At 54.3% G+C, this 16430-nt stretch overlaps 1 protein-coding gene across 1 annotated transcript in view; it reads right to left on the bottom strand.

Moving 5' to 3' along the window:
- Positions 1–822: 822 nt before the first annotated feature.
- The window catches only part of LOC144611175 (neural cell adhesion molecule L1-like), a 55375-nt gene continuing 39767 nt past the window's right edge, over positions 823–16430 (bottom strand). The window contains 8 exon segments of the mRNA XM_078430229.1: positions 823–1060; positions 5724–5796; positions 6506–6637; positions 8386–8547; positions 9760–9879; positions 12386–12562; positions 13440–13562; positions 16129–16368. Of these exon segments, the coding sequence (XP_078286355.1) occupies positions 829–1060; positions 5724–5796; positions 6506–6637; positions 8386–8547; positions 9760–9879; positions 12386–12562; positions 13440–13562; positions 16129–16368 (1259 nt within the window). The 3' untranslated portion in view covers positions 823–828.

The following is a 16430-nucleotide window of genomic DNA, read 5'->3' as shown; positions in this document are numbered from 1 at the left end:
TCTGCTGCCTGCCCCGAGACCCAGTCACCATCACCCCCCTCCTCCCCCAACGACAGCACCCGCTTCCAACGCACTTCCAGTGATATTACACCTCCTTCCTTTCAAAAGCAACAGACGAGAGTAGGGAAAGGAAAGGGGGAAACAGCCAGTAGGAACGACAGTACAAAAAGAAACATTTGGCAAGTACAAATCGGCAGGGTAGCACCCGGGGAAACGGGCTTGGGTTGGTGTGGGTGGCTGGCTGGGAGACGCCCGTCCTGTCCTGTCCTGTCCCATCCCGTCCCAGCCTGCCCCGTCCAGTCCTGTCCCATCCCAGCCTGCCCCGTCCTGTCCCATCCCATCCAGTCCCGTCCCATCCAGTCCTGTCCCATCCCAGCTTGCCCCATCCTGTCCCGTCCCGTCCCAGTCCATCCCGTTCCGTCCCATCCCATCTGGTCCCAGCCCGTCCCGTCCCAGCCCATCCTGTTCCGTCCCATCCAGTCCTGTCCAATCTCGTCCCAGCCTGCCCCGTCCTGTCCCAGCCGTCCAATTCGTCCCGTCCCAGCCTGCCCCAGTTCGTCCCGCCCTGTCCCATCTGGTCCCAGCCTGCCCCGTCCCACCCCAATCTGTCCCAGCCCTTCCCATCCTGCCCCAGCCCGTCCCATCTGGCCCCAGCCTGTCCTGTCCCAGCCCTTCCCATCCTGCCCCAGCCCGTCCCCCCCACCCCGTCCTGTCCTGCCCCAGCCCGTCCCATCTGGCCCCAGCCTGTGTTGTCCCGTCTCGTCCTGTCAAGCCCCAGCCCGTCCCATCCGGCCCCAGCCCGTCCCCCCCCCCACCCCGGCCGATACCCTAGTCCAAGGTGATGTCGACATTGACTGCCGAGCCTCCTGCTGAGCTGCTGGCTGCCTCCTTCTCCTCCTTCTTGCCGCTGTACTGGCCGATGAAGGAGCCGTCCTCGTTGAACTGTACGTCTACGCTGCCACCGTATTCCACCAGGCTGTCGTCACTGCCCAGCGGCCGGATCTGCTGTTCCAGCGACGGCTGGCTGCCCTCAAAACGCTTCTCCTCCTGGTCATTGTCACTGAGAGGGTGGACAACACACGTTATGACATGTTCTCATTCTTCAGGGAGCAGGGGTTCCCCTCTCCCACCATACAAGAGGCCCTCACTAGGGTCTCCACAATATCTCATACAGCACATCATCCTCCCATTACCGCTCCTCCAACGGGCTCCCAACACTAGTCACATCTTCCCATCTCCACCCCTTTTCCAATTTCCGCAGAGACCGTTCCCTCCGTAACTCCCTGGTTAACTCATCCCTTCCCATCCAAACCACCCCCTCCCCAGGTACCTTCCCCTGCATCCGCAGAAGATGCAACACCTGTCCCTATACCTCCTCCCTCGACTCTGTCCAGGGACCCCGACGGTCCTTTCAGGTGAGGCAGAGGTTCACTTGCACCTCCTCCAACCTCATCTCCTGTATCCACTGTTCCAGGTGTGGACTCCTGTATATCGGCGAGACCAAGCGCAGGCTCGGCGATCGTTTGACTGAACACTTCCACTACGCCATCTCCCGGTTGCTCAGCACTTTACCTCCCCCTCCCACTCCCACACTGACTTTTCTGTCCTGGGCCTCCTCCACTGTCAGAGTGAGGCCCAGCGCAAATTGTAGGAACAGCACCTCGTATTTTACTTGGGCAGCTTCCGCCCCAGCGGTATGAACACTGACCACTAATTTGACCACTCAATTGCCTCTCTCTCCATCCCTCCCCCACCCTGGTCATCCTGCTAGTTCCAGTCATCCTGCTTCACTTCCCTAATCGTACCCCCTTATCCACAGCCCACAATGGACCATTGTGGGCTCCACCTTTGCTTAATTAACTTTGCTGGCATTCATTTGATCTTTGCATACCTTTCATTCTGTTGTTCTTTGCACCTTTTCATACCCCTGACTCTCAGTCTGAAGAAGGGTCTCGACTGGGAACGGTTTCTCCAGAGATGCAGCCTGTCCCGCTGAGTTACGGCAGCACCTTGTGTCCAGCTTTGGTGTAGTCCCTTCCTACACACACCACACGCTCGCTCGTGCCTGCGCCTTCACTGCCCTCTCTCGCTGTGATCTCCACCCTCACAGCCTGTGCTCTCTCTACCCTTCTCACACCGCCCTGAATACAAGTACACGCTGATCTCCATGGACGCTGCCTGACCTGCTGGGTATCCCTGTGTTTTCCAATGTCCCCTTCCTAGTGCTTCTCTCTCTACACACGCTGCCTGACACGCTGATTATTCCAGCACTTTCCTCGTGTTTCTCTCTTCACGGACGCCTCCTGAACTGCTGAGAATCCACGGCATTTTTCTTGCGTTCCTTTCTCCAGAGACGCTGCCCGACCTGCTCATTATTCCAGCACTTTCCCCGTGTTTCTCTCTCCACGGATGCTGCCTGATCTGCTGGCTATCCCAGCTGAGTATAAACGTAGAACTGTACAGCACAGGAACAGGCCTTTTGGCCCACAATGTCTGTGCCAAACATAGAAACATAGAAAATAGGTGCAGGAGTAGGCCATTCGGCCCTTCGAGCCTGTACACACCGCCATTCAATATGATCATGGCTGATCATCCAACTCAGTATCCCGTACCTGCCTTCTCTCCATACCCCCTGACCCCTTTAGCCACAAGGGCCACATCTAACTCCCTCTTAAATATAGCCAATGAACTGGCCTCAACTACCTTCTGTGGCAGAGAATTCCACAGATTCACCACTCTGTGTGAAAAAAAACGTTCTCATCTCGGTCCTAAAAGACTTCCCCCTTATCCTTAAACTGTGACCCCTTGTTCTGGACTTCCCCAACATCGGGAACAATCTTCCTGCATCTAGCCTGTCCAACCCCTTAAGAATTTTGTAAGCTTCTATAAGATCCCCCCTCAATCTTCTAAATTCCAGCGAGTACAAGCCGAGTCTATCCAGTCTCACATGATGGCAAGTTAAACCAATCCTCTCTGCCTGCACATGATCCACATCCGTCCAAAAGCCTCTTAAATGCTGCGTATCCTGGCGTTTCTGACGCCGTTTGTTTTACTCTCTATCCTGCGGGCAGCTCGATGCAGTTGGTAAACCCATGCATCCATAGTGCTCTCTGCTGCAGACCTGTCATCTCTTTACTTCCACACTCGTGGTTAATGATGTGCCAGTCTTGCGGCTCTGACTGTGTGCGAGCTGTAGTGGGTTCCACACACCCACCTCCCCTCTCCCCATCCCCCCTCCGTCCCCACCCCACCCACAGGGGCTAGAAACCTCCCGTCCTCTCACCAACTAGGCAGCGGTCCCGACTTCCCATCCACCTCAATGTAGACCCACAGACTGTCTTGCACTAAACGCTATTCCCTTTATCCTGCATCTGTACACTTGTAGACGGCTCAACTGTAATTATGTGTAGTCTTCCCACTAGCGCACAACAAAAAGCTTTCCACTGTACAGAGGTGCTCGTGACAATAAACTAATCTGATCTAAACACCACAGTGGGACACCCGGCCTTGCTCTGAGCTCTCTGACCACCACTCTAGGTACACTGCCTGGTTGCCAGTGCAGCCGAGGGGCACTGGGTCACGCACACGCACACACATGCACGTACGCACGCACGCACGCACACACACACACACACACACGCAGGGCTGGGAGTGAGGAGAGGGCACATTGCCTTACCTCTCCAGGGACCTATCAGCAGCAGCAAGCATGAAGGGAAGGAGAGAGAAGCGGTTAGCACTGAGAGAGGGGGTCTTGCCTGGCCGCTGGGAGCAGAGGGTGGGAGCAGCTGGTGAGTGGGGCCAGAGACCGACACCTTGCAACACCACAGCAGCCCCAGCCTGCCAGCCAGTGAAAGCTCAATGTAAACACAAAGAACTGCAGATGCTGGTTTCGACCAAAGATTGACACAAAGTGCTGGAGTAACTCAGCGGGTCAGGCAGCATCTCTGGAAAAAATGGATGGGTGACATTTCGGGTCGGGGCCCTTCTTCAGACTTTAGAGATACAGCGCGGAAACAGGTCCTTCAGCCAAACGAGTTGGCACCGACCAGCGATTCCCCGTACACTAGCACTATCCTACACACTAGGGACAATCTACAATATAAAGAGGGCCAATTAACATCGTGGGAGGAAAGCAGAGCACCCAGAGAAAACCCACGCAGTCACAGGGAGAACGTACAAAGTTCTGAACCGAAACATCACCCTCCATTTTCTCCAGAGATGCTGCCTGGCCCACCAAGTTCCTCCTGGACTGTGTCCATCTATAGAAGTTGGGAGGTCATGTTACAGTTGTACAAGACATAGGTGAGGTCACATTTGGAGTGTTGTGTTCAGTTTTGTTCACCATGCTATCGGAACGATGTTGTCAAGCTGCAAAGGGTCCAGAGAAGATTTACGAGGACGTTGCCAGGACTCGAGGGATTAGGCTACAGAGAGAGGTTGGGCAGGCAAGGACATTATTCCTTGGAGCGCAGGAGGATGAGGGGCAATGACAGGTGTATAAAATCACAGGAGGAATAGAGCAGGTAAATGCACAAACCTTTTGCCCAGAGTTGGGGAATCAAGGACCAGAGGACACAGTTTAAAGTTAGAGGGGAAAGATTTAATAGAAACCTGAGAGGTAACTTTTTTTACACAAAGGGTGGTAGGTGTATGGAATGAGCTGCTGATAGCAGTAGTTGAGGCAAGGATATCGGAACGTTTAAGAAATATTTAGACAGGTACAAGGGTTAGGATAGGTTTAAAGGGATATGGGCCAAACGCAGGCAGGTGGGACTAGTGTAGATGGGGCATGTTGGCCTGTGTGGGCAGGTGGGACTAGTGTAGATGGGGCATGTTGGTCGGTGTGGGCAGGTGGGACTAGTGTAGATGGGGCATGTTGGGTGGTGTGGGCAGGTGGGACTAGTGTAGATGGGGCATGTTGGTCGGTGTGGATAGGTGGGACTAGTGTAGATGGGGCATGTTGGGCGGTGTGGGCAGGTGGGACTAGTGTAGATGGGGCATGTTGGTCGGTGTGGGCGGGTGGGACTAGTGTAGATGGGGCATGTTGGTCGGTGTGGGCGGGTGGGACTAGTGTAGATGGGGCATGTTGGGCGGCACAGCGTACCCCACGGCATGGCAAACCCTCAACACTGCACCTGGGACAGCGTGCACTTGGATCATCAGGGCCACCCCATGGTCTGGCTCTATTTGGCCTGTACCCACTGGAGTTTAGAAGAATGAGGGGGGGACCTCATTGAAACATACAGAATAATGAGCGGCCTGGATAGAGTGTATGTGGAGAGGATGTTTCCACTAGTGGGAGAGTCTGGGACCAGAGGGCACAGCCTTAGAATTAAAAGACGTACCTTTGGAACTGAGATGAGGAGGAGTTTCTTTAGTCATTGCCACAGATGGCAGTGGGTGTTTGTAAGGCAGAGTGAATCTGTGGAAGGCTTTGGAGGCCAAGTCAGTGGATACATTTAAGGCAGAGGTAGATAGATTCTTGATTAGTGCGGGTGTGAGGGGTTATGGGGGTCAGGAGGGAGAGATAGATCGGCCATGATTGAATGGTGGAGTAGACACGATGGGCTGAATGGCCTGATTCTGTTCCTGTCACCGATGAACATGAGCTGTCTGCTGCAGGCCCTGATGCGCCAGTGGTCTGCGGGTAGACGGGCAGATTGCTGCAGCATTCCCGCCTCGCACTGGCGGCGGGTGGAACCAGTCACCGCCAACGCTCTCACCTGTACTCTCCGAAGGTCTCATCCTTCATGGGCCGGGCCTCAGAGTCCACGTGCGCATCCTCCTTATCCTTCACTGCAGGGCATGGGGGGAAGGGAGAGGCAGTCAGTAACCTGGGGCTCACGGAAACCAGAGGGAGAGGCAATGAGAGACCGAGAGACTGAGGGCTCACGGAACCAGAGGGAGGCAATGAGAGACCGAGAGACTGAGGGGTCAGGAAACCAGAGGGAGGCAATGAGAGACCGGGGCGTCAGGGAAACGAGTGGGAGAGCATGGGAGAGGCAGCGTCGGTAACCGGGGGACAAGGGACGAGGCACAGAGAGGTCAGGAGGTTGGGAACTCGCAGACAGGGCATGCAGGTTGGCAAAGAAGGCGAGAGGGAGAGGGCCACGGGGATCCCGAGACAGGGAGAATGACGGGGTGTGGACACAGAGACGCGAGGGGGATAGATAGAGTGACACAGGGTGAGAGAGAGGTGGGGCGGAGAGAGGAGCGGAGGAAGAGTGGGGGGGGGGGGGGGCGAGGAGAGAAACAGGAGGGGATTAGGGTCGGGGAGGGGGATCAGTGGCATTGACACTGTGCTCCGATCTTGAGGGTGGGGGAGGGGGGTTGGTAGCAGTGATACTGTGCTCTGTACCTGGGGGGGGAGGGGGGTTTGGCAGCCAGACAGGGGGTTGAGTAGTGCTGACACTGAGCTGGACCGGGTTGGTGTGGGGGGGGGGGAGGGGGAGGGGGAGGGGGAGGGGGAGGGGGGGGTCAGTCGCGGTGCCACTGTGCTGCGTACCTGAGTACTTGCCTCCTTTGTTTCTCTTGATGAAGCAGATGATGAGTAGGATCAGCACAAGCAGCACGATGGCGCTGATGAGGCCGATGAACCAGCCCTGCGTGGCGATGCCGTTGTCCAGCACACTGACGGCTAATGGCGGCCGCAGCGGAGAGAGAGAGAGAGAGAAAGTGTGAGAGAGAGAGAGAGAGAGAGAGAGAGAGTCAGGCCCGGGTCGCGACCTGCCCCTCCCAAACCCAGCATCCTCTCCAAAACCCCACAATAAACCCTGAAAGTGGCGTCACAGGTAGACAGGGAGTGTTATGGAGCAGAGGGGTCTAGGAGCGCAGGTACGCATTTATATAATCCTCTAAACCAGGCTCCCGGAACGTGCAGGCAAATTTGAGGAAGGATATTCTTGCTATTGAGGGCGTGCAGCGTAGGTTTACTAGGTTAATTCCCGGAATGGCGGGACTGTCATATGTTCAAAGACTGGAGCGACTAGGCTTGTATGGGGGAGTCCAGAACAAGGGGCCACAGTTTAAGAATAAGGGGTCGGCCATTTAGAACGGAGATGAGGAAAAACTTTTCCAGTCAGAGAGTTGTGAATCTGTGGAATTCTCTGCCTCAGAAGGCAGTGGAGGCCAATTCTCTGAATGCATTCAAGAGAGAGCTAGATAGAGCTCTTAAGGATAGTGGAGTCAGGGGGTATGGGGAGAAGGCAGGAACGGGGTACTGATTGAGAATGATCAGCCATGATCACATTGAATGGTGGTGCGCACAGGCTCGAAGGGCCGAATGGCCTCCTCCTGCACCTATTAATTAAAAAAAAATTAAAAATCAGCCTCTGATCTACCCACTCCCCTCTGCCCAAAGACTTTACAGACGGCACGGTGGCGCAGCGGTAGAGTTGCTGCCTTACAGCGAATGCAGCGCCGGAGACTCAGGTTCGATCCTGACTACGGGCGCCGTCTGTACGGAGTTTGTACGTTCTCCCCGTGACCTGCGTGGGTTTTCTCCCAGATCGTCGGTTTCTTCCCACACTCCAAAGACGTACTGGTTTGTAGGTTAATTGGCTGGGCAATTGTAAAAATTATCCCTAGTGTGTGTAGGATAGTGTTAGTGTGCGGGGATCGCTGGGCGGCGCGGACCCGGTGGGCCGAAGGGCCTGTTTCTGCGCTGTATCTCTAAATCTAAAAATCTAAATCTAAACCTCGGCATTGATTAGATTGTTTCCACAGATCTTGTTTTCATTATTTCGCTCCCTTTTAGCCCAGTAACAGCTTTGTGTTCATTCTGTCTGTCAGTGGTAATCAGGGTGTGAAAAACCGGCCAGCCAGAGGAGGGAGTGAGGCAGACGTGTCTGACCGCAATCACCTTGAAGACAGACAACATGCTGGAGTAACTCAGCGGGTCAGGCAGCATCTGTGGAGAACATGGATAGGTGATGTTTCACAGAGTGCTGGAGTAACTCAGCAGGTCAGGTAGCATCTGTGGGGAACATGGATAGGTGACGTTTCAGAGTGCTGGAGTAACTCAGCGGGTCAGGCAGCATCTGTGGAGAACATGGATAGGTGACGTTTCACAGAGTGCTGGAGTAACTCAGCGGGTCAGGCAGCATCTCTGGAGTACAATGATGGGTGACGATTTGGGTCAGAACATTTTTTCAGACCGATCCCAAATGTCTCTTATATTTCTCCAGAGATGCTGTCTGACCCGCTGATTTATTGTATTTATTGCATTTTGTGTATGTCTTCGGCATAAAGCAGCATCTGCACTTCCTTCCTGAAGTAAACTGTAACTGTCACTTCTACATCCAATGCTCTGAGCCGGGTCTGTGGCAGAGTATGGGAGCAGTTGTGTGCCACACTGTGCGTACAATGCCCTCCCTTGCAGCTAACCTGGGCCCAGTGTCTCAACCTCCTGGTCCCAGATGGCGAGGTTCTTGAAGCGGCCGAGCTGCCACAGTCTGATGTGGTACGGAGTGCCCGGATGCAGCTTGTCCAGCGTGAAGAAGTTCTGCGAGGAGTTCACTATCTTCGAGTATTTCCAATCACCATCACCTACAAACAAGCAACAAATAGTAACTCAGAGTCACACAGCACGGAAACAGGCCCCTCGACCCAACCTGCCCACGCCAACCAACATGCCCCATCTACACTAGTCCCACCTGCCCACACCGCCCAACATGCCCCATCTACACTAGTCCCACCTGCCCACACCAGCCAACATGCCCCATCTACACTACTCCCACCTGCCCACACCAACCAACATGCCCCATCTACACTAGTCCCACCTGCCCACGCCAACCAACATGCCCCATCTACACTAGTCCCACCTGCCCACACCGGCCAACATGCCCCATCTACACTAGTCCCACCTGCCCACACCGGCCAACATGCCCCATCTACACTACTCCCACCTGCCCACACCGACCAACATGCCCCATCTACACTACTCCCACCTGCCCACACCGGCCAACATGCCCCATCTACACTAGTCCCACCTGCCCACGCCGACCAACATGCCCCATCTACATTAGTCCCACCTGCCCACACCGCCCAACATGCCCCATCTACACTAGTCCCACCTGCCCACACCGACCAACATGCCCCATCTACACTAGTCCCACCTGCCTACGTTTGGCCCATATCCCTCCAAACCTGCCCAATCCAAGTAACTATCGAATTGTTTTTTAAACCTGTCTGAACTACCTCCTCCGGCAGCTGGTTCCATCCACCCACCACCCTCTGTGTGGAAACGTTACCCTTTATATTCTGATGAAATCTTTCCCCCTCATCTCAAACTTGCTTCCTCTGGTTCTCGATTCCCCAACACTGGCAAGGGACTGTGTGTTTAACTGATCTATTCCCCTCATGATTTTGTCCACCTCCATTAGATCATCCCTCCTAAAACACAGCGCATCCTCACCGCCCCCTTACCCTCACCGCCCCCTCACCCTCACCGCCCCCTCACCGTCACCCCCTCACCCTCACCCCCTCACCCATACCCCCCTCACCCTCACCCCCCTCACCCTCTCACCCTCAACCCCCCTCACCCTCACTGCCCCATCCTCCCTCACCCTCACCCCCCCTCACCCTCACCCCCCCCCTCACCCTCACTGCCCCATTCTGGGAGAAATCATGCAGCCTGTGTGGGGAGATGAGGCGTGATCGTTACAGGTGGAGGATCCATCAGCAGAGTGGATGTTGCTGGACCCATGAGGCAGCCGCTCTCTGAGAGGGGATGGCTGACGGGCAGAGGCAGGAACTCACCAGTTTTGCTCATGTACTGGATCAGGAGCTCGGTGACCCGGTGTCCATCCAGCCCGATCCAACTGAAGTTGGTGTGCGTGTCGCCCATCAAGTGGCTGATGTTCTTCAGCACTCTGGGCTCTGTAACAGGCAGGAGAGAGAGTTCAGTGGCTTTAGTGTGGTTTAGAGATACTGTGTGGAGACAGACCCTCTGGCCCATCGACTGCACGGTGGGGCAGCGGCAGAGTTGCTGCCTTACAGCGAAGGCAGCGCCGGAGACTCAGGTTCCATCCTGACTACGGGCACCGTCTGTACGGAGTTTGTACGTTCTCCCCTATTGCTATTGAGGGCGTGCAGCGTAGGTTTACTAGGTTAATTCCCGGAATGGCGGGACTGTCGTATGTTGAAAGACTGGAATGACTAGGCTTGTATACGCTGGAATTTAGAAGGATGAGAGGAGATCTTATCGAAACGTATAAGATTATTAAGGGGTTGGACACGTTAGAGGCAGGAAACATGTTCCCAATGTTGGGGGAGTCCAGAACAAGGGGCTACAGTTTAAGAATAAGGGGTCGGCCATTTAGAACGGAGATGAGGAAAAACTTTTTCAGTCAGAGAGTTGTGAATCTGTGGAATTCTCTGCCTCAGAAGGCAGTGGAGGCCAATTCTCTGAATGCATTCAAGAGAGAGCTGGATAGAGCTCTTAAGGATAGCGGAGTCAGGGGGTATGGGGAGAAGGCAGGAACGGGGTACTGATTGAGAATGATCAACCATGATCACATTGAATGGCAGTGCTGGCTCGAAGGGCCGAATGGCCTCCTCCTGCACTTATTGTCTGATGTCTATTGTCCCCGTGACCTGCGTGGGTTTTCTCCGAGATCTTCAGTTTCCTCCCACACTCCAAAGACGTACAGGAATGTAGGTTAATTGGCTGGGCAAATGTAAAAGAAAATTGTCCCTAGTGGGTGTAGGATAGTGTTAGTGTGCGGGGATCGCTGGTCGGCGCGGACCCGGTGGGCCGAAGGGCCTGTTTCTGCGCTGTATCTCTAAATCTAAATCTCTAAATGTAACTCCATGCCCACCAGCGATCACCCCACTCACACTGGGTCTATGTTATCCCTCTTTCTCATCTCCCGAGGAGGCGATTTACAGAAGCCAATTAATCTATAAACCCGAAGGTATTTATTCACAAAATGCTGGAGTAACTCAGCAGGTCAGGCAGCATCTCGGGAGAGTAGGAATGGGTGACGTTTCTGGTCGAGACCCTTCTTCAGACTGATCTATAAACCTATAAATCTATAAACCCGCGTGTCTTTGGGATGTGGGAGGGAACGCACACTGTCACAGGGAGAACATGCAGGCTCCACACTTTAGACTTTAGAGATCCAGCGTGGATACAGGACCTTGGGCTGACCGAGTCCCTTACACTAACACTATCCTACGCACTGGGGACAATTAAGACAATATTTTTAATGAAGCCAATGAACCTAAAACCTGCACGTCTTTGAGATGTAGGAGGAAACCAGAGCAACCGGAGAAAACCCACGCGGTCACAGGGAGAATGTACAAACTCCTTGCAGACAGCACCCGTGGACAGGATGGAACCTGGGTCTCTGGCGCTGTGAGGCAGCAGCTCTACCACTGTGCCACTTATAGGATGACTGGCAGTGAGGGCAGCTGCGACAGAGAGCAGCCGGTTGCCCACCTCTCACAGAGCGTGGATTTGCAAAGAGATGAAAGGATGGAGCAACTGGGCTTGTATTCACTGCAATTTCGAAGGATGAGAGGGAATCCTATGGAAACATATAAAATTCTTAAGCGACAGGGTAGATACGGGAAAAAATGTTCCCGATGTTGGGGGAGTCCAGAACACAGTTTAAGAATAAGGGGTCGGCCATTTAGGACTGAGATGAGGAAAACCCTTTTTCACCCAGAAAGTTGTGAATGTGTGGGATTCTCTGCCACAGAGGGCAGTGGAGGCCAAATCACTGGATGTTTTCAAGAGAGAGTTAGATTTAGCTCTTAGGGCTAACGGAATATGGGGAGAAAGCAGGAATGGGGTACTGATTGTGGATGATCAGCCATGATCATATTGAATGGCGGTGCTGACTCGAAGGGCCAAATGGCCTCCTCCTGCAGCTATTTTTCTATGTTTCTACCATTTGTCAGTCCCGCCATCCCGGGAATTAACCTGGTGAACCTACGCTGCGCTCCAAGGATGAGTGTTTCCTGCATCTACAGGCTGCTGTAAGTGTGTCTCATGCTATGACAAGCTGGTTAGGCTGCAGCAAGTGTGTGCCATGCATCGACGGGCTGGTTAGGCTGCAGCAAGTTTGTCTCATGCATCGACGGGCTGGTTAGGCTGCAGCAAGTGTGTGCCATGCATTGACGGGCTGGTTAGGCTGCTGCAAGTGTGTCTCATGCATCGACGGGCTGGTTAGGCTGCTGCAAGTGTGTGTGTCATGCATTGACAGGCTGGTTAGGCTGCTGCAAGTGTGTGCCATGCATTGACAGGCTGGTTAGGCTGCAGCAAGTGTGCCTCATGCATCGACAGGCTGGTTAGGCTGCTGCCAGTGAGAACGTGACTGTTGAAGGTGAAACGGCCGTGACCGTGAGGGGAAGGGGCCGATCGTCTCCACTCACTCACCTCCCTCTTGGCTGGTGAAGATATCTCTGCTGGCAGCGGGGCCCCTGCCTGCCACGGTTTCCGCCAGCACGTGGAAGTGGTAGAACGCGTGCGGCTGGAGGTCGTGCACGGTCAGCCTGGATGTGTCCGGGGACGGGACGATCTGCTCTCTCAGGGGGCTGCTCACCGTCCCGTTAACTGTCCGGGCAAAACCACAAGGCACGCTGCAGGTCACACCAGCCTCTCGGCAAACACAAACACAAACGCGAACGCACCGCACGGCAGCACGGGACAGGAACCTGGGCAAACTGTCCGAGCCCTGTCCCCACCCCAGCCTCCCACAAACGCACCGCACCGCAGCACGGGACAGGAACCTGGGCAAACTGTCCGAGCCCTGTCCCCACCCCAGCCTCCCACAAACGCACCGCACCGCAGCACGGGACAGGAACCTGGGCAAACTGTCCGAGCCCTGTCCCCACCCCAGCCTCTCGCAAACGCACCGCACCGCACACAGGACGAGGACAGGAACCCGGGCAAACTGTCCGAGCCCTGTCCCCACCCCAGCCTCCCACACCGCACCGCACAGCAGGACGAGGACAGGAACCTGGGCAAACTGTCCGAGCCCTGTCCCCACCCCAGCCTCTCGCAAACGCACCGCACCGCAGCACGGGACAGGAACCTGGGCAAACTGTCCGAGCCCTGTCCCCACCCCAGCCTCCCACAAACGCACCGCACCGCAGCACGGGACAGGAACCTGGGCAAACTGTCCGAGCCCTGTCCCCACCCCAGCCTCCCACAAACGCACCGCACCGCACAGCAGGACGAGGACAGGAACCCGGGCGAACTGTCCAAGCCCTGTCCCCACCCCAGCCTCCCACAAACGCACCGCACAGCAGGACGAGGACAGGAACCTGGGCGAGCTCAGACACACACAGAGTGAAGCTCCCTCCCTCCCCACCGTCCCGTCCCATTACACACTCCCGGGGCCAGACACACACAGAGTGAAGCTCCCTCCCTCCGCACCGTCCCAAGGGCAGGGTTTGAGTAGGCGTGGGGTCTTGCGTTAGACACCTACTCTGTTGGTAGTGCAGCACGTATCCAGTGATGATCCCATTGGGCTGTCTGGGTGGGTGCCAGGACGCAGTCACCTCGGTGTCCTTCAGTAACTCCAGCTGCAGCAGGGTGGGTTTACTGGGCACTGTATGTGGGGACAAGGAGGGAGTGAACACGTCACACATGCCGAGTAAGCAGAGGGGTGGGGGGAATGAGGCAGTAAAATTAAAAGTCCAAGGTGAACGAGTGCAGGAGAGAGAGAGAGACAGACAGACATAGAAACATAGAAAATAGGTGCAGGAGTAGGCCATTCGGCCCTTCGAGCCTGTACGCACCGCCATTCAATATGATCATGGCTGATTATCCAACTCAGTAACCTGTGCCTTCTCTCCATACCCCCTGATCCCTTTAGCCACAAGGGCCATATCTAACTCCCTCTTAAATATAGCCAATGAACTGGCCTCAACTACCTTCTGTGGCAGAGAATTCCACAGATTCACCACTCTCTGTGTGAAAAAAAACGTTCTCATCTCGGTCCTAAAAGACTTCCCCTTTATCCTTAAACTGTGACCCCTGGTTCTGGACTTCCCCAACATCGGGAACAATCTTCCTGCATCTAGCCTGTCCAACCCCTTAAGAATTTTGTAAGTTTCTATAAGATCCCCCCTCAATCTTCTAAATTCCAGCGAGTACAAGCCGAGTCTATCCAGTCTTTCTTCATATGAAAGTCCTGCCATCCCAGGGATCAATCTGGTGAACCTTCTCTGTACTCCCTCTATGGCAAGAATGTCTTTCCTCAGATTAGGAGACAAAACTGTACACAATACTCCAGGTGCGGTCTCACCAAAGCCCTGTACAACTGCAGCAGAACCTCCCTGTTCCTAACTCAAATCCCCTTGCTATGAATGCCAACATACCATTGGCTTTCTTCACTGCCTGCTGCACCTGCATGCCTACTTCAATGACTGGTGTACCACGACACCCAGGTCTCGTTGCATCTCCCCTTCTTCCAATCGGCCCACGATTCAGATAATAGTCTGCTTTCCTGTCTTGCCGCCAAAGTGATAACCTCACATTTATCCACATTATCCAGACATAGAGAGTACTTTACTTCAGCACTTTAGGGGTGGCACGGTGGCACAGCAGTAGAGTTGTTGACTCACAGTGCCAGAGACTCCTGACTACGGTACTGTTTGTACGGAGTTTGTACGTTCTCCCCGCGACCTGGGTGGGCTTTTTCCACATGCTCCGTCCGGTTTATTCCCACATCTCAAAGACACACAGGTTTGTAGGTTCATTGTAAATCACCAGCAATCCGCACGTACATTAACACTCACCCACCCACTAGGGACAGTTTTTACAATTTTACCGGAGCCAATTAATCTACAAACCTGCACGTCTTTGGAGTGTAGGAGGAACCGGAGCACCCGGAGAAAACCCACGAGGTCACGGGGACAACGTACAAACTCTGTACAGACAGCACCCGTAGTCGGGATGGAACCCTGGGTCTCCGGTGTTGCAAACACGGTTCAGCAGCACTCTACCGCCGCACCAGCGTGGTGTGACCGGGTGATTGATGGTTGGCGTGGACTCGGTCGGCCGAAGGGCCAGTGTCCACGCTGTGTCCTTCAATTAATCAATCAATGCAGTACGGGAATCAGAGAGCGATTTCAAAATAAAGTCTGCCTTTAAACCAGAAATCTTGACGGCATCCACAGAGTTGGTTAAATACAGGAGTGTAGAAGCAAAGAAGTGCAGATACTGTTGAACAAAAGATGACAAACAGTGTGCAAGTGTAGCTCAGCGGGTCAGGCAGCATCTGTGGAGAACACGGATAGGTGACGTTTCAGAGTGCTGGAGTAACTCAGCGGGTCAGGCAGCATCTGTGGAGAACATGGATGGGCGATGTTTCAAATCTAGTTGTTTCAGTCTGATGAAGGGTCCTGACCCGAAACATCACCTATCCATGTTCTCCACAGATGCTGCTGACCCGCTGAGTTACTCCAGCACTCTGTGAAACGTCACCTATCCACGTTCTCCACAGATGCTGCCTGACCCGCTGAGTTACTCCAGCACTCTGTATCCCTAAACTAACCTAAAAACTAAACAGACAAAGCATTAGTTAGAGAGCAGTATCAGTGCTTTTGAACGGGGTCTCAGTGTAACCCTGGCAATACATGACGGGGGGAGGCCTCATATCTGACGAAGGACGTGCTGGCTCTGGAGAGGGTCCAGAGGAGGTTTACAAGAACCATCCCAGGAACGAGTGGGTTAACCTATCATGAGCATTTGTCAGCACTGGGCCTGTACTCGCTGGAGTTTAGAAGGACGAGGGGGGACCTCATTGAAACGTACAGAATAGTGAAAGGCCCAGATGGAGTGGATGTGGAGAGGAGTTTCCACCAGTGGGAGAGTCTAGGACCAGAGGGCACAGCCTCAGAATTAAAGACGTTCCTTTAGGAAGGAGATAAGGAGGAATTTCTTTAGTCAGAGGGTGGTGAATCTGTGGAATTCATTGCTGCAGAAGGCTGTGGAGGCCAAAAGTCGATGTATGTTTAAAAGCAGAGATGGATAGATTGTTGATTAGTACGGGTGTCAGGGGTTATGGGGAGAAGGCAGGAGAATGGGGTTGAGAGGGAGAGATAGATCAGCCATGATTGGATGGGGGAGGATGGGCTGAATGGCCTAATTCTAATCACGTATGTGCTTACCTCCCTCAGGGGTGATGAACTGGTACGGAGTGACGTTGAGGGGAGATTCCCCTTTGCTGTTGAACACCCTCACCTCCAGGTCGTACGTGGTGTAAGGTTTGAGCTCTTTGATGAGGGCGTGGTTGTGGTCCCCGTGAAAGACCTGGTGGTGTCGCCCGGTGCTCTGATGCTCCCAGTAGCTGATCTGTGAAAAGGGGAGAGGCAGGATTGCAGTATCGCCGCAGCTTTGGCCCCACGCATCTGAGGATGGACTTGCCGGCCTTGGAGAGGGTCCACACCACGTTTACGGGGATGATTGGGTT

This window comes from Rhinoraja longicauda, chromosome 39, assembly GCF_053455715.1.
Source record: "Rhinoraja longicauda isolate Sanriku21f chromosome 39, sRhiLon1.1, whole genome shotgun sequence".
Taxonomy (NCBI): domain Eukaryota; kingdom Metazoa; phylum Chordata; class Chondrichthyes; order Rajiformes; family Arhynchobatidae; genus Rhinoraja; species Rhinoraja longicauda.
Note: the sequence above shows the minus strand (reverse complement) of the source record. Positions and strands in the feature narration are given on the sequence as shown.